The 27,915-nt window shown below is 46.2% G+C and overlaps 1 protein-coding gene across 2 annotated transcripts; it reads left to right on the forward strand.

Annotated features, from left to right (window-relative positions):
- Positions 1-341: 341 nt before the first annotated feature.
- On the forward strand, positions 342-27,902 carry BLTP3A (bridge-like lipid transfer protein family member 3A). 2 transcript variants are annotated; one of them, XM_080632940.1, is made up of 21 exons: positions 342-463; positions 6,562-6,724; positions 9,187-9,225; positions 9,691-9,782; positions 9,987-10,176; positions 10,616-10,756; positions 11,035-11,205; positions 12,607-12,784; positions 13,811-13,897; positions 14,707-14,871; positions 15,363-15,505; positions 15,858-15,999; positions 16,529-16,722; positions 17,381-18,921; positions 19,160-19,356; positions 19,885-20,036; positions 20,144-20,291; positions 20,813-21,084; positions 21,914-22,022; positions 22,557-22,672; positions 27,831-27,902. In XM_080632940.1, exons 1-21 carry the CDS (start codon positions 420-422, stop codon positions 27,861-27,863), a joined length of 4,317 nt encoding a protein of 1,438 aa, XP_080489066.1. In that variant the 5' UTR covers positions 342-419; the 3' UTR covers positions 27,864-27,902. The 2 variants fall into 2 exon arrangements, with proteins under 2 accessions (XP_080489066.1, XP_080489065.1); XM_080632939.1 differs by lacking the exon at positions 27,831-27,902 and adding an exon at positions 24,047-27,749.
- The last annotated feature ends 13 nt before the right edge of the window (positions 27,903-27,915 follow it).

Consider the following 27,915-nt stretch of genomic DNA (forward strand, 5'->3'; position numbering starts at 1 on the left):
TGAAGTGGCCGGCTCTGGAGTCATCACTACAATGCACAGCTACAACTAGCACAGAACCTGCTTGAAGTTAGGATGGTGTGTGCTCATCCAGGCACCTCGCTGGCTTGTATTTCACATTTGATTGTTGTAGTGTGAGCGCCTTCTTAATAAAAACCTTCATTTTGGCTGACCGGGGGCCATAAAAGGTGATACTAAGCGGGTTTTCACCCGCAGCCCCGCTACTCACCGCGTTAACGGGGTAAAGCTCTAATGATGAGCACTCTTATGATGCCCAGCACCGATACCGGGCAGGGGGGCGCAGGTCCCGCGGTTGCGGCGCGAGGCGGGGCCGCCAGGGGGCGCGGCGGGGCGGCGCGCGGGGGCCGGCGGGAGGTGGCGGCGCGATGGGGTCCCGCGGCGAGCGGGCCTGACCCCGCGGCATGGCCGCCATCATCAAGAAGCAGATCCTGAAGCACCTCTCCCGGTGAGGCACCCGCGCCCGGCCCGGTTCCTGTACCCCCCCAGCCCCGGCAGGGCTGCGGTGAGGCGGGGCGGTGTGGGTGAGGGCCCGGGTCCGAGGGGCTGCTGTGGGGCGTGGGGACCGCAGGGGCGGGCTGCCGGGCCCGGGGGTGGTGAGGCGAGGTCACGGCGGGCTGTGGGGGTCCGGAGGTGTGGAGCTGCCGGACCCGGGCTGGTGACGGAGGTCCCGGGGCGCTGTCTGAGGGCCTGGGGCTGTGGAGCCCGGGGGATCAGGGCCCGGCCGGCTCTCAGGGCTGCGTCCTGCGGGTATCAGGCCCCCGTTGTACTGAAGGTTCCCAGCCGGGTCCTGCCTGGCTCCCGCTGCTCGGTGCTCTGCCTGTGTGCCGAGTGTCTGAGGGCTGCATTGGCTGTGACCCTTCGGGATAGCTGTGGGCCTGGGCGGCTTCCAACAACAGCGCCTGCTCGGCTGGCAGCTGGGCAGTGTGGCTACAGGTTGAGGAGAGGAAAGGAACAGAGTGCACAGTAAAAGGTACCGAGGGCAAGAAGGAATGCTGTAATTCCTGACAGACCTGGCACACGCTTGGTTGTCATTTTCATTGGTGTTTTGTCATTTCCAGTGAAGTTTATTAAAGGCAGTAAAAGGTGCATTGAGGAAGACCATCACCTGGTGCTTCACATGTGAGGCAGTAAATGAGGCTTCAGCTGTGGCTCTGCCATTGACTGAGGGATTGACCTTGGGTGAACGGCGGTGCCTCAGTTTCCGTGCCATTTGATAGAAAAGAGCTGCATGAGATCTAAAGGTTCTTGTGGTATCTCACAGGCCCGTCCTCCCCCTGCATTGCTGCAAGAGCAGAATAACATGAAATAGCGAGGTGGTGTATCTCTGAGCATAGTGAAGGGACAGCACTGCACAGTGCTTTTCTTCTCCGTGCATTGGGAGCTGCAGATGATCGAGTCCTGTCTGGTTTTACTGATGAAGAAGCTCAAAGTGAGGGGCTTGAAGGGACTTGTGCAGGCTTGCATGGGGTGAGTGCTGGAGCAGGGAGGTGGGACCTGTGAATCCTGGCTCTCTGATAGATCCTGAATGTTTCTGGAACCTCAGAAGAGTCCCTGCAAACTTCAAGCAAGCAGTCTCCTCAATGAAGTGTCTGTGGCAATTCTAAGTCAGTAGCTGTTCTGAACTCCAGCTTGTTAGGCACTGTACCAGAGTGGAGTGCCATAGAACTGCTGCTCGACCTGCGCATTGTGCTAATTGAAATGTGTTTCTGATATCACCGATCTCCAAGCTTTCTGTCTCCTTGAACCTGAAATCAGCATGTTGTGCTGGTTATGAACTCAGTCATCTTGTCAGGAGGCAGGGAGAGGTAGATGAGAGCGGTTAGTAATGGAGGCTGAAATAGAGCTGGGCTTTATTCCTCTGTGCCACTCCTCCTAGGATGTGGATCATTTTCTTTCTTTGGTTCAATACACTTTTCTTGCTGGTGCTTTTACTTCATTTTGCTTTTTGGCCTCTGTTACTTGCACTGTTACAATGCATTCCCGATCAAAACACCCCCTCTTCTTCCCTCCAATTGGGCCGCTTGTTGGCATTTCCCTGTGTGTCCTTTGTGTGGTTCCAGGGAGACAGGATGTCCTGAAAACTTCTCCAGCTATACCTGTTTCACTGCTGGTTGGGCTTACTGGGGTGTTTGGGGTGGTTGGTCTGATCCTGCCCCTTTCATAAGTGGTGTGGACGTTTTGCAGAAATGCATCTTGAACACAGTTTAATGTTGTATAAAACAGATGATGCTCTTCCATTCCGGTTTTATTGCCTCGAAGTACCTCAGCTTCACACTCCCTTTGGGTTGCTCTTTCAGTTCTGTTTATTTGCCTGGAAGAATTTTGCTGCTGAATCATTAAGCAGCCTTTATTTTCTGCTGTTCAGTCTCCACGTGAAACAATTCCTTGTTCCTCTTGTTGTGTCTTCATTTGGAGTCATTTCTGCATGGGGTGTGCTTTTGTTCCCTTTCTATCTGGAGATTTACAGGGAACAAGATCAGGGAAATAGGAAGGCTGTTTCACACCAAGTGCTAAGATTAAATGAATCCCATGTCTAATCGAATGACAGTGGTCACTCACGGTGATCTTAAAGCTGGGTTTTGCTGTCGGTGACACAGCTGAGTTATGAATGTCTTTTAGAGGCTTAGCCTGTGGTGTGTAGCCTGTAGCCTGTGTTGTGTTTAGCAGCTTAAATTCCTAGAGCAGAAGAACCTAAAAACTTGCAGTGCTTTCACCATCTGTGCTTTTCACTCTTTTGTCCTATATTTAGCTTAGAAAAGAAAACAGATGAGGTAGCTTCGCTTTTTGCTGCTCCTGCACTGGCACAAGGCTGTAATACTGGGGTGGCAGATTCTGCAGGAAGAGGGCTTGTGACTGAGGATTGAGCTGGTCCAGCTGGGACAAAGGGCACTCCCTATGAGCTGTCTGGAGCAGCATCTGCTTGTGCTGTGTTTGAACTTGGATGTGGCTTGAACTCCTCCGATGCTGTCCAAGAGCAGTACTTCGAGTGCGTTTAGCAGCCTGTAATATTCATGGAAGTACCTCTATTGCTTTAAAATAAAACCAGTGATGTGCCTTCATGTCTTTTTTGTTTTCTTTGAAAGTAGCCTCTTTAATTGTCTTTTTTAACAGTGCTCAGCTGTAGCCGATACTTGATCTCACCTTATAAAGGTAGTATTTATCCCCATTTGGCTAAACAGGGAAACTGTGGCAAGCCGAACTGCCCAAACCTATTAAATATAATGCTTTGGGGTTTGGGTTCTCAGCAGTGCAGTGCAAATCCTTACCAAAATGATTTTTATTGAATTTCACTGAGAAGCTCTTATCCCCTGATGCGTCTGCACCACCACTCCCCACCAGTGTCCTGTTTCACAGCTCTAGTGCTCTTTCACTGTGTTACTGTTCTTTTTGGTACACTCTAAACAGAAGTACTGCCTTGGTTTAGATGCGTCCTTAGGTTTTTCTTCTGCATTACTCACTGAAAGCAGCTTCCCCATCTAAGCATGCTTAGCTTGGGATGAGCATCTGAGACACCAGGGTTTTGATCCTTCTTTACAAGTGTGGGAAAGCTGCTCTGCGTCTTAGCCTCTTCCCCAGCTGTAAGCTGATCGCTGCCCACAGCAACCTTTGAGCTTAATGAGGCCAAGTGCTTTTTATTACCTACCTGTTCAGGTTGTATTTGTTTTATTATGAGTATCCAATCCCAAAGTGGGCATGACTACTTGATTCTAATACCTAAAGGAGCCTACAAGAAACCTGGAGAGGGCTTTAGACAAGGGCCTGTAGGGACAGGACAACGGGAATGGCTTTAACCTGCCAGAGGGGAGATTGAGATGAGCTCTTAGGCAGAAGCTCTTCCCTGTGAGGGTGCTGAGGCGCTGGCACAGGGTGCCCAGAGAAGCTGTGGCTGCCCCATCCCTGGCAGTGTTCAAGGCCAGGTTGGACACAGGGGCTTGGAGCAAGCTGCTATAGTGGAAGGTGTCCCTGCCTGTGGCAGGGGTTGGAACTGGAGGAGCTTTAAGGTCCCTTCCAACACAAACCATGCATTGATTCTCTGATGATTTTATGGTTACCACAGCTTTCAACAAACCTGGTTCTCTAATGCAAGACAAGGATGCTCATGTATTGCCTCTGGAGGTATTTGATCTAATTTTCAGCAGTACCTGAGATTTGTGGGTGCTTCCAATGGGACTCAGACACAATTCTTGCAGGCACTCTGCATACGCTGGCATCTCCCCATCAGCAGAGCAGCTACCATAGCACACTTGGAAGGCATTACTTCTTTGTGTGGATGCTCAGAAGCTGTGTTGGACTTGGCCACCTTCCTGGGTGTGTTTAAGCAAGAGGGCCTCCGGTTAAAGGGAGTAACAAGTTTAAAGTGAATGTGTCAGCCTGAGATGCTGACAGGTGTGTTTTAAATTTGGTCTTTAATCAGTTGTCAGTGTGTACTTTTGGCTCAGGGGAGGGAGGTGACATTCCACAAGCGATGTCTGACACAGGCTTCTGTGGCAGTAGAAGACTGTATAGTGGCAGGGATCAAGGTAAAAAACTCACAGCTGTTTGTGCCACCCTCCTCTGCCATGAGTTGGTGCATCAGTGGCACAGAGTTGACATCAGTGGCTCTTCATCATTCACCAGACCTTTTCCTGACAAAGCATTTGCTCTGGAAAGGCACTTTTTTGCCCCAGGAAACCCTGGGTTGACTGACCAGCAGCTGCTGTGGCCCCTCAGCCGGTTCTGCACTGCACCTTGTGTTCCTGTGGTGAGCACATCAGCTGCCACCCCCACAGTGCTGCTCTGGTTCCTCCTCCCCTCTTTTAGCAATGACTTTGTTCAAGATGCCCTTTGTTCCTTTCACAGAAAAGTCCCCACACTGCTGGTGCAGGGGAAAGAGAGTGGCAGCATGTGACTGACTGTGAGCCTAATCCTGCTTACGTTGACAAAAGGGTCTTTCTCTTGCCCTTCTTTCTTTCTCTTCCCCTTTTTGGACCACGGTACAGCATTAGAGTTAGCATTTGCATGGAGGAATGTGTGGAATAAGTGCTAGCTGCAGTAGTGGGTAAGTAGCTTGGCAGGAAGTCTACAACTTTGAATCCTGTGACTGCAGACTGCAAGCTACCTTGGTGACAGCCCTTTCTGCACAGAAGGGTTGTTTGATAGAGACAGCTGTCCTGGAGAAGTATTGCTGAGACACAGACAGCCTCTGAGGCCTGCTGCCCTCTAAACTGGCTCTTCTGGCCCTTAAAGGGCCATGGTAATTTAAAGCAAATGTCACGGTTTAAGCCCAGCCAGTAACTCAGCACCAGCAGCCGCTTGCGCACCCCAGAACCTTCCCCCTCCCCGGACTGGGTGGGAGGAGAATCAGGAGAGTGTAAAACTTGTGGGTAGAGATGAGAACAGTTTAATAACTGAAGGACAATAGAATACTACTACCATTAATAATGAAAAGGGAAATAAGGGGAGAGAATATAAAACTAAAAGGGAAAAGGAGGGAAAAAACCTAACAAAACACTAACCAGCAGTGATGCGTAATGCAATTGCTCAGCACCCGCTGACCAATACCCAGCCTGACCTGAGAAGTGATCAGTTCCTTCTGCCCAAATCCCCCCAGTTTCTATCCCGAGCATGACGTGCTGTGGTATGGAATATCCCTTTGGCTGGTTCAGGTCAGGTGTCCTGTCTCTGCTCCCTCCTGTGCCCTTCCTCACTGGCAGAGCACGGAAGACCTGAAAGTCCTTGATCAGGGTAAGCAACAACTAAACCGTCAGTGTGTTATCAGCATTGTTCTCAGACTAAAGCCAAAACACAGCACTGCACCGGCTACTAGGAAAACCAGCTGAAACCAGGACAGCAAGTCAGAGGTGTTCAGATCTACACCTGAATACGCTGCTCTTGAGCAGTCCAGCTGAAATAGTTTCATCCACTGTATTTAAACCTCGGGCACATGAGGTTTCTGAAGATAACAAACTGCATTGCGTACAAGGGAGGTGGAAACAACAAAAGCCCTTGGAGGAGGAATTGCAACCAGAGAGAGCCATGGGTGCTGGTTGCCAAAACGAGAGGAGGGGAGTTAGTCAGTGTGCTTGGACCAGCTAACCAAAGAGCAGGCTGGATGTGAGGCTGGTGTTTAAAGAGACAGCCGTAGAAGTGAATTTATTAATGAATTTTTACTTTCCTGTGTTGAAGACTTCAAAAAGAATCCAGATAATGGAACTTTGGGGGAAGTAAAATTGCTGAGCTGCTGCAGTTTTTCTTGGTTTTGTCCTATGGCAGTTTTGCTGGCTTCTAGGTTCCCAGTGCTTTACAATGAATTTTCAAGTTTCTCAAACTTGAATTTGATCTAAAACAAATGAACAAAAAAGTTCTTCAAATGCCAAAGTGTGAAGATTTTTTATTGTTGGGCTCTTTTTCCTGGAGGAGGCAACATGCTCTGGGTTTAGAAGTGTCAGTAATGGTTTAACAAAACAGCAAGCAGCTTCTTACACTTAAAATAGCTCCCTTAAAATCTAATCTTAGCAGCTTTGCTGGTTTTTTTTTTAGAGTCTCCTCTTTCTTCTCTTGTAGGTTTACTAAGAATCTCTCTCCAGACAAAATCAACCTGAGCACACTGAAAGGGCAGGGGCAGCTGACCAACCTGGAGCTGGATGAAGAGGTGCTGCAGAATGTGCTGGAGCTGCCCACCTGGCTTGCCATCACTCGGGTGTACTGCAACAAGGCATCTATCAGGGTGAGCAGAGGAGGCTGCGCTTGCATCCCCAACCGCAGCTCAGGCCTTCTATGGGCAACTTCTGTTTGTCACTTGGGAATTTCTGATGGAGAATCATGATGTGATTTGATCCTCACAGATCAAACCCTGTGCTTTAGGGGTGAGATTTGCTGATTGAATACTAACACAGGAGGTTTCACCAAGGGCCACTCCTCCTGATGGTGGCTGGCAGCAGATGGTAGAGGATGCTGAAAGAAGCACAGGGAGAGTGTGCTGTGGTCGCCTTTAGGTGACTTGTTAACCCAGCAGTGAAGTGTCTCTATTTGATAGCCACTGATGAATTTCCAGGAATGAGCCCATATGCTTTCTGGACCCACGTATTTAATATCCGGAGTGTGCTATGGCAAAGAATTTCACAGCTCAACTACATTAGGTTTTGCTTGTACCAAACCTTCATATGCTAGCTTTAGTTGATAACCTCATGGTACTGTTACTGGAAGAAATAGTGAATAGTCATTTCCTGTTCATCACCTCCGTATCACTTTAGATTTCACAGACCTCTCTGGTAATTCACTCCCATTCCCCTGCTGTTTTGATAGCAAAGGAGTTTTCTGTGTCTTCCCTTATTCCCACTGACTTGGTTTTCTTTTAAAGCTAAAGAGGTAACAAAGACCTTCAATGGGAATAAGAAGCAGAGAGGAATGGAGTGCAGTTCTCTGAAAGCCTAATTATGCTATAAAAATAAATGTAACTTCAGGCTAAATTGTTGAAAATGCAGTTAGTGAGAAATGCCTGAAAAGTGCATGTGAAAAGCTGCACTCTGCAATCAGTCATCCTTTATGCCCACTCGCACCCATTTCCATGCATCATCACTAACTGTGCATGCACCTGCACTTCCGCACACTGAACTAACTGTTCTATAGGTTCTTCTTCTTTTTTTGATATGAAATGCCAGAAATGGTGCTAACTGTAGTTGCATTACGTGAATGCAGAAGTTTTTAATATATTGAAGAGACTTGCTATAAAAGAAATACGGTTCTACTTTGCCAAGTGACAGTAGAAATGAGCCTGTCTCACTCATCTGATCTGCTCTGTTTTTAGAGTCAGATATGCTTAATTTAGTAACGAGCATTTGTTCTCCCTCCTACAACAACTGCAAAGTATGTGTTGCTGTAAGAAAATAAAATGGATCTTTTTGGTTTGTGCTGTCTTCAAAAGAGTTACCTGACTGCCAGGAACAGCAGGAATTAATTGTGAACTTTAAGGACAAGAACATTCTCCAGAAAGGAACATGGAAAAATAAGAATTTGACCTGCAGAATGCCTGTTACCCATGTGTCGTGGTTTAAACCCAACCAGGCAGCTTGTTCACTCACTCCCCCCCTTCCTCCTCCCACTCCTGGAGAGATGGGAAGGAGAACTGAAAGAATGCAACTCCCACGGGTTGAGATAAGAACAGTTTAGTAACTAAAGTATAACACAAATCACTACTGCTACCATCAATAATAATACTGATAAAGGAAATAACAAGGGAAGAGAGTGCAACACTTCACAACCCGTTGACTGATACCTCGCCCCCACCCAGCAGTGATCTAGCCCTTCCGGGTAACTCCCAGTTACATCCCTGGGCATGACGTGCTGTGGTATGGAATACCTCTTTGGTCAGTTTGGGTCAGGTGTCCTGTCTCTTCTTCCTCCCGGCTTCCCCTCCTCCCTGGCAGAGCATGAGACTCACAAAGTCCTTGGTCAGAGTAAACATTCTGACCAGCAACTGAAAACATCGGCTTTATCAGCACTATTCCCAGGTCGAAAGTCAAAAACACAGCGCTGCACCAGCTACTAAGGAGAAAAAATGACTGCTACTGCTGAACCCAGGACACCATGATGATTTGCTTGGAGAAGTAAAGCTGTGTGGAGACCTCATAGTAGCCTTCCAGTATCTGAAGGAGGCCTACAAAGATGCTGGAGAGGGACTCTTCAGGGACTGTAGCGATAGGACAAGGGGTGATGGGTTTAAGCTTAAACAGGGGTGATTCAAGTTAGATATATGAAGTTCTTTACTGTGAGGGTGTTGAGGTACTGGAAGAGGTTGCCCAGGGAAGTGGTAAATGCTCCATTCCTGGCACTGTTCAAGGCCGGTTGACAGAGCCTTGGGCAACATGGTCTAGTGGAAGGTATCCCTGCCCATGACAGAGGGGTGGAACTGATGATCTTGAGGTCCTTTCCAGCCCAAACTGTTCTATGATTCTGTGATACGTGAGATCCAAAAGCTAAGCTGGATTGCTGGCTGGATGGTGGCTGAAATGTCTTTTCACTTACGTATGGGAACCTGTTTGTCCTGGATACAGTGGGTCACGATGGATTGTTGCTGTGGTCATTTCTCAGAAAAGTGGGGCTCAGACTTTGGACTCAGATGGTTTCCTGCAGTATCCCAAACTTTCCAATGCAGAGAGAACTTCTGTAACCTCAGCTTTATTGTTTCAGATCCAGTGGACAAAGCTGAAGACACACCCAATCTGCCTGGTAATGTTTCCTCTCTTGTCCATCCGTTCTTTTCCTCACTCCTTTTGATCTCTCCAAAGTAAGAAAAATTCTGCAAAGGGAAACCATGAAGTGCACGCTCAAATCTTCATTTTACCTAAATCCTCGAGGCCCTTAGCACACAGGGGAAGTGGAGTACTGAGAATAGTCCTGTTGTGCCATAAGAGACCTCCCACAAGACCCGCATTTCACTACAGGATGGAGCTGGACTGAGCTCTCAGTGAAGTCCAGGGGAACAGTGTGCCTGCTTTCTGTTGGTTTACCCCCCCCCCCCCATGGGGATTCCAATTACCCAAAGGTAATGAGACCTTTAACATGTAAGACTTGGGAGAATCAAGAGACTGCAGAGATGGGGTTATTTCTGCCATAGAGTCCCAGATCTAAGGCTGGTAGGCTGAGCTTGAGTCCTGGTCTTGTGTTTTTTGCTCCCCTGTTGTGTATTTGCAGTACCTGGATAAAGTGGAGGTAGAGATGCGAACATGCGAGGAGCCTCGGCCACCCAATGGACAGTCTCCCATTGCTCTTGCTGCAGGTCAAAGGTCAGATCTTGAGCTCCATGTTTTCCTTGTAATGTGCTACTGGGGTATGGGTGTTGTTGATGGTTAATCACTGGCTCCTCTGCATTCACGTTCAAGTGGCTCTAATATTGCTTAGAAACCTCAGAGCCTCTCTGTATGTAGCCTTACACCTACTAAGCCTTTTGTTGTAAGAGGTGGTGACTTTGAGGGATCTTCTCTTTGCAGTGAATATGGCTTTGCTGAAAAGGTTGTGGAGGGGATGTTTATTGTTGTCAATTCCATCACCATCAAGATTCATTCCAAGGCCTTTCATGCTTCTTTTGAGCTATGGCAGCTCCAAGGCTACAGTGTCAACCCAAACTGGCAACAGAGTGACTTGCGACTCACCCGCATTACTGATCCACAGAGGGGAGAGGTAAAGTGTTACCTGATGTTGCCTGTCATAATGGGCACAGAAGGGTGGCACTTGTGTCCCAGACCTCTGGGGTAATTGGGCTGGTTTCTGAGTTCTTATATAGGGATGATAAGGAGCTTTTGGTGAGCCTGCTGTTTGCTGGGAGAGGGTGGCTGAGAACTGACTTCTGTTCAGAACTTACTCTGAGCTTCTCTAAGCTGAGAGAGTGAAACTGGAGTTCTGAATGCCCTTGTAGTTGGTCTGGTTTTAAACTCAGTGTGAGAGAGGGAGTTAGATGTTACATGGAATGTGATTTTGCTTTTGTACTGGAGTCGCAGAAGAAAAGTGTCTTGAATGATTTTCTGTGGCCTTGTTCCATTCCAGGGCTTTTAAGCATTTATTTTAATCTTTGAAATTGTTGAAAATTTCAGCATTTTCCTATTTTTCTCCTTCTGGGTAGGTTTTGACATTCAAAGAGCTCACCTGGCAGACACTTCGCATAGAAGCAGATGCCACTGATAATGGTGATCAGGATCCTGTTACTACTCCTCTGAGACTCATTACCAACCAGGGGAGGATCCAGATCTCTCTCAAGAGGAGGGTAAGAGTTTCTTCCATACTTCCCAGGATACAGTCTCACTGCCTCGTGTGGTGATGCCTATTTCCTCACACATTCCTGAGCTTCCATTCTTTTCCTTCAGAAATGTTGAGCTCAAGCTGCTGTATTGCTCTCTGTTTTCTGTTGGAGACAGCTGTGTTCTTACTAAATGTCAAAGCAGATTATTTCCTAGGGGATTTTCCTACAGCTTCTGTGAGTATGAAGAGTGTGTGTATATGGGTGCAGTTCTTAAAGTCCCTGACGCATCTTTGCTTTTTCAGACCAAAGACTGCAATGTGATGGCATCTAAGCTGATGTTTCTCCTTGATGACCTGCTCTGGGTGCTAACAGACTCGCAGTTGAAAGCAATGATGAAATATGCCGAGTCTCTGAGTGAAGCCATGGAGAAGTCTGCCCAGCAGAGGAAAAGCTTGGCACCAGAGTCTGTACAGGTGAGGGAGTCATGATCTGAATGTTGGTCTGCCAGGAAAAAGGAAAGAGACAGTTTCTGTTTGTGTGATACCTGGTCCTTGCTTAGGGAACTGGTAGGCTTACCTGGTATCAGGTCAGCATCACATAAAGCATGGGCTGTTGTTGGGTAATAAAGCAACTAAAGGAGTTGGGTTCCTTGCCAGGAAGCGTTAGAGAATGTTCATACATAGTCATGGGTCAGATTCTGTCCAATGACAGGGAAAAAGTGGCGTTCAGTTGCATGGCTTTCTGGATTTGGCTGGCCCATAGGAAGTTTCAGGGGGTCCCACAGGGATTTGATCTGGTAATAAGCAGTAAATACATTCTAGAAAGAATATTTTCTGCCTCTGAATGACAACCTGCATAGGCTGGGGAAAGGGACTGGGATAGTAAATTATGACATAAAAGCACAGCGAGCTGTGATGCTCAAGGGAAAATGTTGGCATCTAATCTCACTATTGTTATTAAGGTTTCTTTTTCTTCTCTGGAGAGAGTATTTCTGCACTTGTTCTTTGGTTCAAGTGTAGCTCAGCAGTGGATGAGAACCTCAGAACAGCTGCTGCTGCCAGAGCCCTGAGCTCCCCTCACCACTTTCAAAATATTGTGCTGAGTAATTGAGGACTGTCACAGAATAAATACATAGAGGCAGAGGACAAAAGTTGTCTTCCAGGACAAGGATGAGGGAAGAGGAATATCCCTGCTGGTGGTGGAAGCTCTGGGGAAGGAGGGATATGCATATAGAATCATAGAATCAACCAGGTTAGAAAATACCTTTAAGATCATCAAGTCCAACCATTCCCCAGCACTGCCAAGGCCACCACTACCCCATGTCACTGAAGGTCTTGTCTACACGGTGTGTGAACGCTTCCAGGGATGCTGACTCCACCACCGACCACTCTCTTGGAGAAGAAAACCTGTCAAATAACTTATCCCTTTGGTGCCATCAATCCAAAATATTCTCCTTTGATCCTTCAAACACAACCAAGATCTGATTTGTGCCCATGAACTCGTTATTGTTTCAAGAGTTTCACTTCGTCCCAGGCCCAGGATGCAGTAACTGCGTAACTATGGCCACCAAGTGCAGGTACACAATATAGCAAGCAACATCCTATCAGGATTCCTAGCAGGAATACTTAGCCCTTTTTTGTCCATGAGTCTTAAAGCGTATTTCAAGGTAAGTGCTTGATGTAGGGGAAGTGTGATCACAGGCAAAGATTTTTGCTCAGGAGAACGTAGGAAAGGATCCAGATTTATCTACTTTCTAGAAATAGATGCCTTGCAGTCTGGAAGGTTGCATGAGTTGCTTTTAATTGCATTGTAACCTCTCTCCCTTACTGTTTTCTTCTCTATTAGCTCTTACCAAGCTTATCTGTCCCTCCTAGATCACACCACCTGCACCAAGTACCCAGCAGTCCTGGTCTCAGTCGTTTGGAGTCAGCCTGAATGCAAGTAGCATTGGTCAATATTTTGATAAGCATGACATGAAAGAGTCATCATATCACCTCCTCATCTCACGCTTGGATCTGCACATCTGTGATGACAGCCACGCTCGAGAGTCAGGTAACTGGGGGCAGCATCAGGAGGACGCTGCAGGAGGCAAACGCTAATCTGATCATCAATTTTGTGTCTTGAATGAGGATTTTCCTCTGAAAACCAAGCATTTTCCATGTTCCAGTTTCCCCATGAGGCAATAGCCAGTTGTTCAGGCTGATGGGGGACTGATGATCAGTCCTGTATGTCTGAACTAGGTACTGGAAAATCTTTCTTGGCTTTGTTGGACAAACATGGGGAAATCCATCCCTTGATGTGGTCAAAATGTTAGAAGATCTGCTCTAGGAGCAATCTGGTTTGAGCAGTGGGAATAAAGGATGATCATTCCACTTGGTGAGAAAACGTTTGTTTTGACAACATTCAGGACATTCACAGTAGGATAGCTGTAAGGATTCTTTGCCACCTTTGACAGACCTGCCAACCATGTTCTTTTCAAACAAGCCTTTGCTAACTAGTGCCTGTTTTGCTTCCAGTTATCCCTTATACTTCTAAGTACTTTCTTCTCTTTTGAGACAAATGTACCCCCCTTTTCCTGCACAGCCATCTTTGATCCAATCTGTACTCTTTGCTTTTACGCATCTTCCATTAAAAAAATAAAAAAATATTCTCCTGCCCATGTCCATCACTATTCCAGATGTTTTTGAATTGGTCTGTGTACCACTGTCTCCTGAGCTGCTTTTAGATCACTTTTTCTGTCTCTGTTTCACTGGCCCTACCAGCACGTCTTGTAAACGCAAGTGCTAGTTGTTGTAGTGAGAAGTATAATTGATAGGGGCCTGGGAAACAATGGGTTCTTGCATTTTGGTATTTGAGATTCTAGGTCGGGTTCTTACCATACAAACTGTTTGGCCTGTCACCTTTAGTTGTCCTTTTCCTTGCCTAGGCCAAGATTTTGGTGCAGCTTTTGATACACGTAACACTGGCCATGGTGACAGTCACTCAGTGGTAGTGATCAAAGTGATGTGTTGAATTCTCCTGGATCAGGACTTGGATTGCAGAGCTGATCATGGTTTTCTTTGCTCTGTGTTTCCACAGGTACTCTGAAGCATGGGATGCTGGGGGGTGCCATACAGCTGACCTTCAGGAGGATGGCTTTTGATTATTACCCTTTCCACAGGGCAGGTAGGGGAGTGTGTGGCCTCCCAGCTTGAGGAGGGGGATAAAAAAGAATTTGAGGAGCAGTGATGCTGCATGGCTTCAGGCTTGCTTATTTTCCATGCTGTCTTGGGGTTTTTTAACTTTAATGTATTGAATTTGGGATGTTTCTTTACAAACATGATAGCTAGAAAACTACTTAAAAAGCAAATAGATTAAAAGATAAGAGCCTTTTAGAATCACTAAGAGACAGAAGCTTAGGCTTGAAGAAAAGCAACAACCTCAAAAAGAATCAGAAGAAGAGAGATGCTGTATGGCTTCAGGCAGGACTGGAAGAAAGTCTGCACAAAGCACTCAAATCCTCATGGGCAAGGTTAACCTCATTTACCTGTTGGTGGATGACTGAAAAGTTGCTGACAGAGCAGAGTACAAAGAGGAGTAAGTTGCTGTCTGTTGTAAAGACATACGTTTGAAACTGGATTCTTTTTCAGTTGCTTAAGCTCTGTATCTGGTTCTTAGGTGTGCCTGATGAATTGGAAGGGTTATGGGATGTATCCCAGGTGAAAATCTGTTTGTGGTTAACTGAAGAATCAAGGAAAAGCCACCTTGACTTTTTTCCTAACACTCGATTTGGAACATCTGCTGGTAGGACCAGCTGTTGTGTGAAAGCCTGAGCTTGTTTCACAAGCACTTAGAATGCTGCATATTGTGTATTCCAGGTCTGATAATCAATAAAGAGGAATGCTGTACAGATTTGCGTGTATTTGAGGGGCCCAGGAGGGTTGTGTGTGTACAGGAACCTCTATTTTAAAGGCAGAATGTTTGCTTTCATGCAGGAGATGCCTGCAAGCACTGGGTGAGGTACAGTGAAGCAATGGAAGCACGGGGACAGTGGGCAAAGAAGTTGGTCAGTGAATTTCAAAGCAAGATTGAGAGGCTTTATGAAGAAATGGACCCTGCATTTGCCAGGACTCCGCTTTTCCCCTTCAAAAAGAAACCAGGTAATGGTAAACTCATAGTAAAGCAAGAGATCGTAACAATTTTGCTCCATCCAGCAATATCTCTAGTTGCCTGTCCCCAGTTTAGCAGGCTGGTTTGGTGCAGAGTCCACACCATGCTAAAAAACTTACATATAATGGCAAGAAACAGCGGCTATCATACTGGAATAACACTGCGGCAGGAATGGACAGACTGCAGCGGTCCCTTTTTCTGACTTTAGTTTTTTATTGAGTTTCTCCGTAAGTGAATATGTGAGGAGTAAATTAAAGCCTGTCTAAGAATGTATTCTCTTGCTATAAAGCAGACTCATCTTTCAAAATGTTCTTCCTTCAGAGGTCCTGATTGTGTTTTCCTGTGTAGCTGTGTCCATCTGTTTCTAGTTTTGGAGCTGTTAAATTTGCTCTGTAAACTCATATGTGTTGGTATTGATGGTGAAGTTTGCTGTAAAGAAGATGACTAAAACCCTGCTGGTTCTGCTTCTCCATCCCTACAGATCATTCACTGAGTCCTCATAAAAGCCCCTTAGAGAAAGGCCATGTACCTCCCACAAGCTTGCCACGACTCCGGCACCCTCCCTGGAGCCGTCTTCGATCCAGCTGTGTAGTAGTTCGAGTGGATGACCTGGATGTTCACCAGGTAGGGATATGAGCAGTGTCTGGAGATGTTAATGTCACTTTTAAAAGAGAAATCTAATCTGATACGATTCAAACCATGCAAATCCTGTGTCATCCAAGACAATCAAAACTCTGCCTAGAGAACCCAAATGCCATTATTATGTTGCCCATAAAACTATTAAACCAAATACGAAGTACTGATAATTTTCATGCTCAGAGCAAATTGCATAACCAGAGTTTCTGCACTCATGTAAAAAGTATGCTTGATGTATAAATGAGATGGATTCAATACAGGAGACTGCAGGGTAACTGGGACATTTTATTTTGCCAAACTGGAATTCTGCTCAAGTGCATACCATTGTGTGTGTTTTCAGGTTTCTACAGCTGGTCAGCAAAGTAAGAAACCCTCCACCTTGCTTTCATGTAGCAGAAAATTCTTCAAGCTTCCTGATCAGGTCTCTGCAATCCACATTGAATTCACAGAGTATTACTTCCCAGACAATCAGGACTTTCCAGGTAATACATCAAGGTTAGCACCTTCTTTCATAAGTTTCTTAAAGAATTAAGAATTGAATCTTCAGGTGTGTTAACCCTGTTACGTATTCTCTGGGTGTTCATTTTTGTTTACTTTTCTGATGTTTGCCTTTTTACTGTTCTGGGGTTTTTGTCTGCGTAAAAGTGGAACAGAGTTTGCCTGGTGCAAAATGGGGAGTGCTTGCAGAATAACCTATTCAGGAACGTATTGAAGGAGCTGCTGTCTGCCCAACTCTCAGGATTCAGCCTTATTGATTAGCAGTGGAGCAGGAGTGTAAGGTGCTTTGGAAGCTGCATCTTTGGTACTCTGCGGCTGGCTTGATGCGAGACTTGGAACACCTCATTTCTGTTGGGCACCACAGCTTCTCCTTTTCATCAGGAGATCTGTCTTCCAGTGGATGTTGAAGCTCTTTGCATTGGTGTTGTCAGCGCAGGTTATACGCTGAGCTGCAGACCACCTGAAGTGCCTTTCCTGCTACTATTAATGTGTATTGGTTCTGTTTCATTGTAGTTCCATGCCCAAACCTGTATGTGCAGCTGAATGGCCTGATGCTTACTCTGGATACAGCAAGTGTGCTCTGGATAAACCTCTTCTGTCTGGATCTTTGTCGCAGCTTGGAGCAGTTCAAAGCCATCTATAAGCTGGAGAACTCAGGCAAGCATGATGAGCATGTAGATGTTCGACTGGATGGCTTCCACCTGAAGGTACCAGTCATTTCCTTCCTTTCTCAGTCTTCAGTGTTCTTTCTCTCCCTGTTGTAGAAGGAACATGGGACCAGAGCTATTTGGAGTCCAGAATGAGAAAACAAAACCTCTGCCTTTCTCTAACTTTCTCCTGTTTACCACTTGTGCTAGTTTTGCTTTGATCTATGGACAGTAAGACAGGCACTTGAGTTCTAGTCCAGAATAGGCAGGCAAGTCAGTATTTATGGAAACAGTTTCAAGGAGAAATTAATGGTTTATATAGTCAGAAGTTGTTTTCTGGCCTTTGGAAACCACTTTGACCCTTGTACCATTCCCATGTCCTGTGGTGGTTGTCATTGACTACCCTTGTTAGCAGTTTGGTGAGGAGGCTAAAAGTATAGTAAGTCCTTGCAGAGAAGGAAGAAAGCGAATGTTGTAAGTTGAGCTGCTGCATAAGCAGTGGATGTTAAAAAACCCTAAAATAAAAATCAGTTTAAATTCCCTTGTGTCTGATTCATTTCTCTCCCTGATTTGTAAATGTTAAATTGAGACTCTAGTCCAGCACTTGGGATTGTTTTAGACTGAGACTTCTGAATTGTTTATGTATTCCACTGCTGACCTTTTGTGTCAATGCCAGGATCAGCCTTTGATAATTCCACTTCTCATTGCTTTACTGCAGCTTAACATCCCTGTGGAGAGGAAAGTCGCTGACCATCAGGATCGTCCTCAGGCGCTCTGCATTTGCGCGTCAGAGATGACGGTCACGAACACCCGCCACGCTCCCTTCTGCAGCTGCCAGGACCTCCAGAGCCTCTTTCGTAAATTTGCCAGTTCAGAATTCTTCCACTCCAGCTACACCAAGTTCCCAAGGCGTCAGGACAACTTCAGCCTCCTCCACACCCTTTTCTTGCGCCATGCATATGAGGTGGATGAGAGGCCTCGCAAGCATCCTGGCTTTCCCCAGCTGCCACGCAAGCCCTCAGCCTCTGAAGATCTGTGGTCTATGAATTTCACTGAGCTTTCCCTGGACTTCGAGGGGGCTGAAAGCTCCAAGGGCAGAGCCCTTAGCTTTATTGACCCTTTTCCCCTTTCCATTTGGGCCTGCCTTCCCAAGAGATGGGGACAAGCTCAGATATCTAAACGACAGGAATTGGCAGCCTCTGAGTTGAAAATCAAGCCTTCTGCCAGCTTTAGCAATCACTCAAAGGATGAGCACCTTTCCAGAGAGCACGGGGTTTGTCAAAGATCAAAGACTGACCAGGATCTGAAGAACATCTACAAGGTCCCAGAGACAATGGATGTCTTGGGAGAAGCTAACTTTGAAGTTGATGATGGAGTAGATAATAAAGAGCTGGAAGCCTCTGCGGATATCCATGTGCTTGTGTCCTCGTCTGTCCACGTCAAAGTTCGTCTCAACCACTACCAATACTTGGTGCTACTCAGGATGAAGGAAGTTCTGCAAGAGCTACAGGAGCAGTTGGCCCGAGATACCCAGGAAGTGACTGGGTCTCCTTTAGATCCCATATCTGCTTGTGTAGGAGTTATATTCCACACGGCCGAAGTGGCCCTAGTCATGAACCCCGCACCAGGGTCTGTGTTGGAACCCAGATCCCTTGACTCAGACACAACAAGCCTGATTGAATCTGAGCTTTCTCCTTCCGACAGTAAGGATGGGCTGGCAGCTGAAGAGAAGGAACTGAAATTGGAGACCATGCCAGAGAAGGGAGTATGCAGTACTGCAGAGGTCCCAGAAGACAGTGAGAGTGAAAATACAGGTACCAGTGTACCACTGGAGAGACTCCCAAGATCTGCAAGTGATGGAGCTCTGAGTACAGCTCCAAACAGTAAGAACATAGAGGAGAAAGGTTTGGTAGAGGAAGCACATGAAGCTGTGGAAGCCCTGGTTGCAGAAAGGCCAGCAGAGACCAGCAGCCGTACTCAGAGCCCTCCTGCTCTCCCTTCCAGCCCAACCTCAGACACGCAGTCCTTGGGCAGAGGAAATATCACTCTCAGTGGCCAGGCAGAACTCATCCCTTTGAAGAACTTAGAGGTGGAGTTGTCTAGTGCACTGCATATCACAAAGGATGCCACGAAGGAAGCTCTGCATGTGACTATGGACCTCACCAAAGAAGCCATGTCTATAACAAAAGATGCTCTGAGCCTGAGCCGGGAGAAGATGACCTCCACCATGCAGAAGATGCTCTCTCTCCCACCAGCCAAGTGAGTACCATCCTCCTGTGCTTCCCAACAGCAGCAGTATGGCTGCAGGGAAGGGGGGAAATGTAGGCTGACTGCTGCCTTTCTTTCCATATTGTTTGGATTAGAAATAGGTTAGATCTTCATCTCTTGGAGTTGGTCTAAATGCACTATAGTCTGGCTTGCAGGTGTTCAGAGCCCAGCCCAGTGTCTGTGTAATCTGAAGACTGTTTGCCTTTATCACTTCTTTTTTCCCTGGTAGGGATCCTGTGCCCAAAGCTGAAGAGGGAGCAGTGACCCCAGGCGGGGCTGGCAGCACCCGAACACGTTTCTTCTCCATGCAGAGGACAGCATCCCAGCATTCCTTTGACGCCACATCTGTGGATGGGAGCGGCCCTGAGGATGGGCTGTCCATGGACAGTGATGGCAGTGATGGCTTTGTGATGCTCACAGACTCTGGTAACAAGCGCTTGGCGTTATCCTCTCCCCCACTCTTATTTCACCTCAGTGAACAGTTTTCTGCCTTGGGCAATCAAATGGTGCTGTGTTCATGTGGAATTCATTTGCACCACTCCTCCTTTTGAAGATCAAGAATAGTTCACCCATTAATGGTTCTTTTTGCTTTTATACGTGCCTTTTCTTTGAGACGAGGAATATAACTGAGTGGGGTGGGTGCCCCCTGCACATAACAATGATGTTTCTAAGGCCTTTTGCCATACTAGAGGAAGGGCTGTAAATGTGCGCAGGTGAGTGCATGGTACGTAGCATTTAGAAAGGGTTTAATAAAGGCTGGTTGGAAATAAGGTACACTGAGCATTTCAGTGAACATCTTTCTCCAGCTCCTCAGATGAATTTAAGCAATACAGAGCTGAAGTGAGAGTTCCAGGGAGGATGGTATAGGCTTTCAGGCCATGAGATTCAGGCAAATGCTGAGATCAGGACTTAAAACGTGAAAACAGAATCAAGTTGTTGTTACTTCCATTTCAGAAACCAGCCTGGACCCTCTTCCTTCAGGGCATCTTCCTCAGGTCCACAATGACACATGCAGTAGAACAAGCCTGATGACAGAGGACAAAGGTGGAGTGTCTCCTGAAGTAAACAGCTCAACTTCACAGAGTGGAGACCCCAGCCTTCAGCTGGTCAGAGTTCTGTTCCTTTTCACTGTAATACTTCTCTAAGTGAATCTGGAAGTGAACCCTGCAGCGGTGTTCGTTTTAGTAAGTGAGCTTGTCACTTGCTGTTTCAGGTGTCAGTCCTTGTGCTGAAGATGAATGAGGTGAACTGTGGAATAGAGGCACGAGGTGATGATTTGTCAGTTGCTTTACAAGTAATGAATGTGGTTCCAGAGCAGCTGAACAATGTTGGAATGTGGCAGTATCTGCGTGGCTATTTGGGTAAGGCACTCGCTCTTGGATTCTGCTGCCTTATAGCTGCACTTCTATAACTGGCATTTATACTGGCCACCCTTGGGGAACATTCCATTTGGTCTGGTAGTTCAGTGTTAATGTTTAATGTATTTAGCATTGAATCAGACTTGTGTGTGAGGGAATGTGAATGATAAGAATCTTTTCTATCAGTGGTTCAAATCTGGTATTTGAAAGACATTTTCAAAGTGCCTCCACAGTCAAACTCTGTGGTGCTTAGTAATCATTGAGTGGGATATTTTTAATTCTGCTAGGATGTATGAAATGGATTAGAAGAGTGAGTAAATCTATCTGTGGAAACCCTGAAGTTATTCCTGCCCTGAGAATAATGCTTCTGGGCAGGGGTACTTCTTCCTGGGAAGCAAATTAACTCTATCCCAGCCAAAACCAGGACAGGGAACTTGACTCCATTCTGCACCTGGACAGTAAAGGGCATTTCAAGATACCTATTTTGAGTTTATATCTTCTGCAATGAGATCTTTCTGCTATAGCTCTAGGAGATCCGGGTATAGAGAAGCCTTTGGGCGGTGAAGCTTGTAAGACCCAGCCAGAAGTGTGCTTACGTTTTGAAGTAGGACCTGATGCTGCTGTGCGTTCACCTCTTGCTGTTCAGAATGGCTTCCTTCATATGCTGGTCCGCAGTTACACAGCAGAGCTCTTCATGTCCTTCCTGACCAACCTTGGCCCCTTTCTTGAGGATGAAATAATTCCAGAGGTGATCCCCATGGAGATAGAAGTTGTGGATGCCAAAATCACATTGAAGGTGAGTGTATGAGGGACCAGAGATCTCCCCCAAGGGGGTAGCCTGGGCAGAGCTCACTTGCAAGATTCTGCTTGGGAAATGATGCTGTGGGGCCTACATGGGGTTTATGTGTCCCTTATACTGTTTTATTTTGCTTCTATAAACTGCCTTAGGGATGAATGAGCGACACAATAGAACTGTTGTGATCAAGTTGTGGAGAAATGGGAGCCTGACGTTCATGTTCTCTTCCCAGCTTTGTTGGTGACCGGTTTTGCAGACTCAAAGAATTAACTGCCTCTTCCTCCCAGTGCTTGACTGAAATGGGAAATATTTTACCTTTTCTGTAAAGATTTAGAGAATTACAGCTGAAAAACATTATGTAAAAGGTAGTTGATATTTAGGAGGAAGGCACTGACTGAAGGTCTTGATGAAACCTTTTTACAATCAATGCTTTGACTCCACTGTCAAACAGGAGCCAGTGTTGCTGCTGCACAGCAGCAGGAAGATCCCTAGCCTTAAGGATATTCGCTTCTTTTTGGCCAAGGAATATTGGCTTATGTGTTTGAATTGGGAATTTGTAGGATGGCAATTGTGAGAACAGCCTTCAGGGTGATAGCCATAGGCCTCAACCTTTATTACGGATATGACAGAACCTGGTTCTGATGTGTGGGACTGCTTTCTACACAGATTAAGGCTCACATGTGGCCTTGTATATAGAGCCAAGCTTTTCCATGTGGTGGGTGAGCTCTGGCAGTGCTACTCCTGTGAAGGCTGGGGGCAAGGGGCATCCTTTGCAGAGTTGCCGAAGCTGTCACAGCAGTTAATCTCTTCTGTGCTTTGTTTTTTCCAGGATGACAACCCCCAGGTATATCCTACCTCCCCTGGCCCTATCCCTATCACCTTGGCAGTGGATCACATCGTTGTGAAGCGCAGAGATGATGGGGTGTTCTATGTAACAGGTCAGCAACATTGGGAAACTTGTTTTATTCTCCTCTGTATTCTCCCCATTCTCTCCACATTGGGCTGTGCTGGAGGTAAAGTGCTCTGCTGTGCCTGGTGCTGGAGGAGACTGGAACTGAACTGGAACAGAAGGGGCAAATAATGTTCCATGTTCAGTGCAAACAGCCAGGTCCTTTGGCTGCTCTGCTGTATAAATCTCTGGATTCATGCATGTCTTGCTGCCTTTGTGGTTTTGTTTGCACAGTGAGTTTGATACCACAGGCAGAACAGGTTAATACCTAAGCCAGAGTACTGGCAGCCTGAATTCATGCCTGGTGTTTCCTTGAACTAACACAGTCAGGACAGATTACTGCTCCTTCCCTTGCTTTAGTTTCTCCATTTTCAAATGAGAATGAGATTCTAACGTACCACACACCTCCCCTGGCTGCTGTTTAAAAAGAGGGGGGGAAAAAACCAGTTCCAGTTACTCTTTTTGCCCTGAGAACCCTGCTTATCAATGTCCACATGTGAATGTCTTCTATGCTTCTTTCCAGCTCTGCAAGGGGAGGACTCATCAAAACAGGAAAAACCTGTGTCAGCTCTTCAGGAACTGAAGGCTCCATCAGAGTGTGTTGAGGCAGCCCCAGCACCAGCAGCACGTGTACTGCAGGTGAGTCACTGCTGCCTGTTGCTGTCTGGACAACCAGGGAGCTGACAAGAGGCTGGAAGATGAAGGTGTTTGTCTTCATGTGTTTGCAGTTACTCGTGGGTGTGATGTGTTGCAGATGGGGAGTGCACACAAAAGCAGGTCTTTACCTCCTTTTACAGGCATTCTGAGAAGTAGAGGTACCTTGCCCAGCACAGACTCTTGTTCCCTTCAGAAATCTGATGGTTTGTTGTGTTTTTCTGCTGGTTTGGGTTTTTTTTTCCCTGATTGACTCCATCTCTTCCCTCTGTGTCCAGTTCCTTGTTAGAAAAACAGGAACTGGGAGGTTCCTGTAACAAGGACGTGTTTTGTCAGAGCAGAGTAAGTCTTACAGCCAGGGAGTCCCTATTTGCTTAAAGATTCTGCTGTTTGGTTTGAACCTTCTTTCCATTTTGATCCCTATATCTGGAAATCAGGTGATTGATTCATTTTTAAGCATGTAGTGTTCATCTAAACTCCCTGTTTGATCACTTGCTATGGAAAATACATATTAAGGGAGTAGTGGGGCTGATACAGGACTGGGCTGGGACTTTGGATTCTGTTCAGTAGTTGGTGACACATCACTTCATTTCTCATCTTTCTCTTTTCTATTTAGTGCAGAGACTTTCTCTTCTTCCTGTTCATAGCATCTTGTGAAGCAGAGCCCTGATCAGAACTGGAGTACATAAGCATCACCATAGCTTAGCTTCAGTTTATTTTCTGATGTTACTGAATTCAGTAGGAACAAATGCAAAGGCTAGATTCTTGGGTGAAAGTATTTCTGAGAGCCCAAGCTAAAAACTGGCCTGTGCCTTGAAACTGTAGTGGGATCTCACTGGCAGTGTTCAAGGGCAGAATTAATGTTGTTCATTGAAACAAGAAATAGGAATGCCAAGAGGCATCTGCTTGCTCCAGCTATCATCCTAATTTTAACAGTTCTTTAGAGATGTATCAGGACCCCTTAGAAAAGAAGAATTCAGGTCAGAGCCTCTACTCCCCAAGCCCCGCTTGCTTTGTATAGTTATCTTCAGCCAGAATCTGCCCTCTGCAAGTCTTGTTCCTACACCTAGAAATGTGAAGTCTTAGGAGAGCACAGTCATTAGGCAGCCATCACTGGTGATCTGAATTGGCTCTAACAACAGGTATGGAAGTCAGTAGGCACCAGTTTTGGCAAGTATTTCTGCAGCTCCAGCTGGGTCATGTTGACAGTGAGATTTATGTGGTTGTGTCACTTGATGTCGTCATCCTCAAAAGCTCCTGCTTTGGTTTTCTCTTTGAGCAGGTGGGTGCAGGCAAATCTGCCCTGTTGCTTACCTCTGCTAGCTCCTGGTTTGTTTTTAATCTCTTTGTTTCTTGTAGTTAAAGGAAGTGCCAGAGTTGCAAAGGGAGCTTCAGACCATGAAAATAGCCCTTGCAGAAGCCAACATGGACAAGGCTCGCCTTCTGCAGGAGATTAGAAAATACAATCCCCTCTTCCAGCTTTGACAGAGAAGCGCAGGCTGCAGCTGCTTAGGAGGAGTGGAGACACCACCAGCACTAAGGCACTGGTTTGATGATGTTGCTGCTGAACAGGTCAACCTCCTGGAAACTGAGCACCTCAACAAATGGAAACCAGCTGGGGTTGCAAAATGAACTCGAAAGAGGGAGAAAGGAAGGAAAGTCTGGCTGAGCAACAGGGAAGGAACAAGGAGGAGTTACCTGTTTGCAGCCACTTTCCTCTCTCCTGACAGTGTGGTGCCACCTCTGTTACTGAGCAAGGGCAATGGTCAGCCCACAGACAAAACTTCAGCTGGGGGGGACCGCATGCCTCTTCATCCATAGGTGATAGTGGCAGTGTGTTTTCAGCCTTCAGCTTTCATGGTAGCATCTAGAGATGTTCCTTGTTGGGAGTTTTGCTTCTTTCAGCCTTCCTTATTGTGTTCTTGCCCAATCATGCAAACCAAAGAACACACAAAAAAAGGAGAAAGAACAAAGAAAAAGTTACTTCAGCACACCAGGAGTGACAGAGAATAGCAGAAAACGTTGCTAGGAGCTCTTATGTGAAAGCATGTTGTGTCACATGAAAAACAGAGGTCCGTGGGAGATGCAGAAGGGATTTCCCCCTGTGGAGGAAGGAGGCTATAGGTCACTATTCCCTCAAGAGCAGGGTCAGACTAGAAAAGAAATTCCTTGGGACTTCTTCCACCAGGAATTTGTTGAGTCAAGACAGAATCAGCAGTATATTAGATCCCGTGTAGTTCATTCTCACTTAATCCTGCAATGTTTGACTTTTATTTATGCAGAAACACAAAGGACTTAATTTATTTCATTCCAAAGCCCTGTTTAAACTTTCTTTAATTGCACTGTCAAAAAAAAACCAGGGGTGAAGGAAGTTGGTTGGAGTCACAAAATGACCTATACATTTTCTTTGGGATGCACACAGTCCTCAAACCATTCTGTGCCAGAATTGAACCAGTGGAGAGCAGTACTGTCAGCACAAGCACTTCTTCCCTGAAGACAGTGATGTCTGTGGTCAGTGAGTGACTTGATTTATAAAGAAATACCCTCCAGAAGTGTGGAAGGGGGAAATATGTACATTTTTTTTTACATTCAAAAGAGTAAAATACAAAAGTAGGCACTAATTTTAAACAGGAAAAAGAAAATGTCATTTGAAACTAAGGATCAAATCCACTCTTGAAGACAAACTGGAATGTGGCTTCTTTGCTTTGCTAGTTCAGGCAATACATGGTTGATGTGCTGAAGGATGAAGCAGCGTAAGGGGCAGCTGTGGAGGGAGAAGCTGTTCCAGAGGAGAGCTTTGTTCCCATAAAGAAGTGTGCAACTTTCTGCCCGCTCTGTGTTAGGGATGAGCACCGTTCCCTCCCTTGTCACACACAGCATCTTTACTGTGTGCAGAGTTTGGATTTTATCTTATTTCAGACTTTGATTTGGGTTTATCCAGATGCCTTTTGTGTTTGTGGAAACGTACCGTTTCTGGTGCATTGGCTTTCCAGTGTGTGCAGAACAGGTAGCAATGGCCATGTGCTGAGTGCTAGGAAAGGTGACAGGTTATGTGCCATTCTCCTTTATTAATCAAATGGAAGCTGCACTATAAAGGTTAGGTAACCCTTGGAGGTTTTTATTAGCTGAACAAACTCCCCAAAACTGTTTTCCTCATTGCTCCACTAAAATCAGTTTAGCTAAAGTAATACAAGCTTCTAATCCTATGCAAGGAGAAGCCTCTGATTTCCATGCCAGGATGAGTTGAGACCTGGAAAGTATTCAAAAGCAAGCAAATAACTTGGGAGTTAACTTTGGGTTTCCTACTGTGCTCTTACATACTTGTTTCTTTGCCCAGCTCGAATTGTTGGTCACTTCCCTTTATCAGGCACTCCTGAGATCATTTGAGTTCTTCTTTAGCTGTAGGGAGAAGGGATGTGTTTGCAGCACTGGGCTGGATGTGGAGGTGCTGCTTGGAGAGCCAAGAGTGAATTCCTTGTGGTTCTTAGCTTTCACTTTGAAGAGGGTATATTAGGGATGGTGATTAAAGTAATTGTTACTCATGAGATATCCTCTTAATTCTATGTTTGACTCCATGAGACTGAAAGTAGCTTTGAATGACAGTGTTGAAGTTCCTCCTTGGTTTGATGCTAGGTTTCAATAGACAGCCTTGGCAGGCCCGTGACTGCCCAGACCTGACTGACCAGTGCCTACAAACAGATGTGACCGCGAGATCCTGACCTTCCTTCTGGAACCTCTGGAATCAGGCAGCCAGAGGAATTGAGAGCAGTACTTGCCTTTGGCAGAGGCACTGAGCTGCAGGAAGCTGCATGGGCATCACCCATCCAGCTGATGTTTGGATGCTGCACCTTCTGCCAGCTGCTTTGCTTCTCCTCCACAGAGATGATGACTCCTCATTCCTGTTACACAACCTGGCTGTTTTCTCTGTGACCCAGCCCCTGCTCAGCACAGCTTTCAGCAGGGTAGAGTTGTGCTGCCTGTGATTGAAGAGGCACTTGAGCAGCCTGTCAGACCTGTTCTCAAGAGGAAAATGCACTTTAACTTTATAAGCATCAGTGGGCATTTCCTTCACCAATACTGCCTTGACAGACGTACAAACAAGGGTTCTGAAATGTGAGTTACCTTCTGTAGTAAGACTGTTGCTATGAGCAGTTCTTATGGCAGGATGGAAGGGAGATAACAAAGCATCTACATATCTAGACTTGAAACAAACCAACCTATATGCAAACAGCTTGCTGTAAGTACCATTACGAACCACACAAAGCTCAGCTGGGCAAAAGCTGAGCTTCATTTAGTCAAACCTTTGTGCTTGCTCCCTCTTCCTGTGTGAAGCAAGAAATACAAGAATGCTTTAGGTGGAATGCGATGGTGTTCTTATGATTTAATCAATAATTGCTTGAAAATGGGAGGTTTCTTTCCGTCTTTCACATTTCCATGCCTTTCTGTTTGAGGAGGTGCCTGGCCTCACCTCCTGCCAGCTTGGCAACAACAGCCCTTGCAAAGGATTTACTCAAACGTGGTGCCTACAAGCCGTGCCACAGAGCTCCTCCCCGCTCTCTTCCATGTGTGCAGACTGGGCAGAGCTGGGGCCAAGTTATGTACAGCAGATTTCTTGCTCCAGTAACTTCAGGCAGCTGGGTTTGTTAGGGATGAAGCACTCCCATTGCTTTGGTTTGAAGTACCAGTAAAAAGCACTGTAACAGAAAATCCACATCCTCTCCACAGGGCAGACACATGGGAGGACAAAGCTCCTCTATCTCCACTGATGGTGATGAGCAAAGTTTACTTTGTAGAGCCTTTTATTTAAGGGCTCTTTGTATGTTACTATGAGAGCTAACTTAATCCTTTGTGTAACTACACCACAGTTACCCTAGGAAGAGCACGTGGCCTTAGCATCTCTCACATTTTAGAAGCAGTGTGCTCACAGGGGACTGCTGAGTGTAGAGCTGGGTAATGTGCAAGTCTGAACTTGAATTTGAGTTTTAGGCAGTATTGGAACTCTGTTGCAGTGTATTTCCACTCATGCGTTTATTGGTTCTATGAACCATGAAAGGAAATTAAACTTGTTAATCTCCTTCGAGGCTCGTGCTTTTTCTTTTCAATCCCTTTCATAGCCCTTCACCTTCCTTGTCCTGTTTTCTAGCTCTGTAACACCAGCTCTGGGAAGAACAGCTGAGTAAGGGCTGCCCAAGCATCACCTCTCAGCATGGTTCCCTCGCTTATGTCAG

Source organism: Psittacula echo (genome assembly GCF_963264785.1).
Source record: "Psittacula echo genome assembly, chromosome: 22".
Taxonomy (NCBI): Eukaryota; Metazoa; Chordata; class Aves; order Psittaciformes; family Psittacidae; genus Psittacula; species Psittacula echo.

Excerpts from the sequence above, each read along its gene's own strand:
- BLTP3A (XM_080632939.1), top strand. The coding sequence starts at position 420 with ATGGCCGCCATCATCAAGAAGCAGATCCTGAAGCACCTCTCCCG. Across the intron at positions 464-6,561 it reads ATCCTGAAGCACCTCTCCCG|GTTTACTAAGAATCTCTCTC; the intron begins GTGAGGCACCCG and ends CTTCTCTTGTAG. Across the intron at positions 9,783-9,986 it reads GCTCTTGCTGCAGGTCAAAG|TGAATATGGCTTTGCTGAAA; the intron begins GTCAGATCTTGA and ends TTCTCTTTGCAG.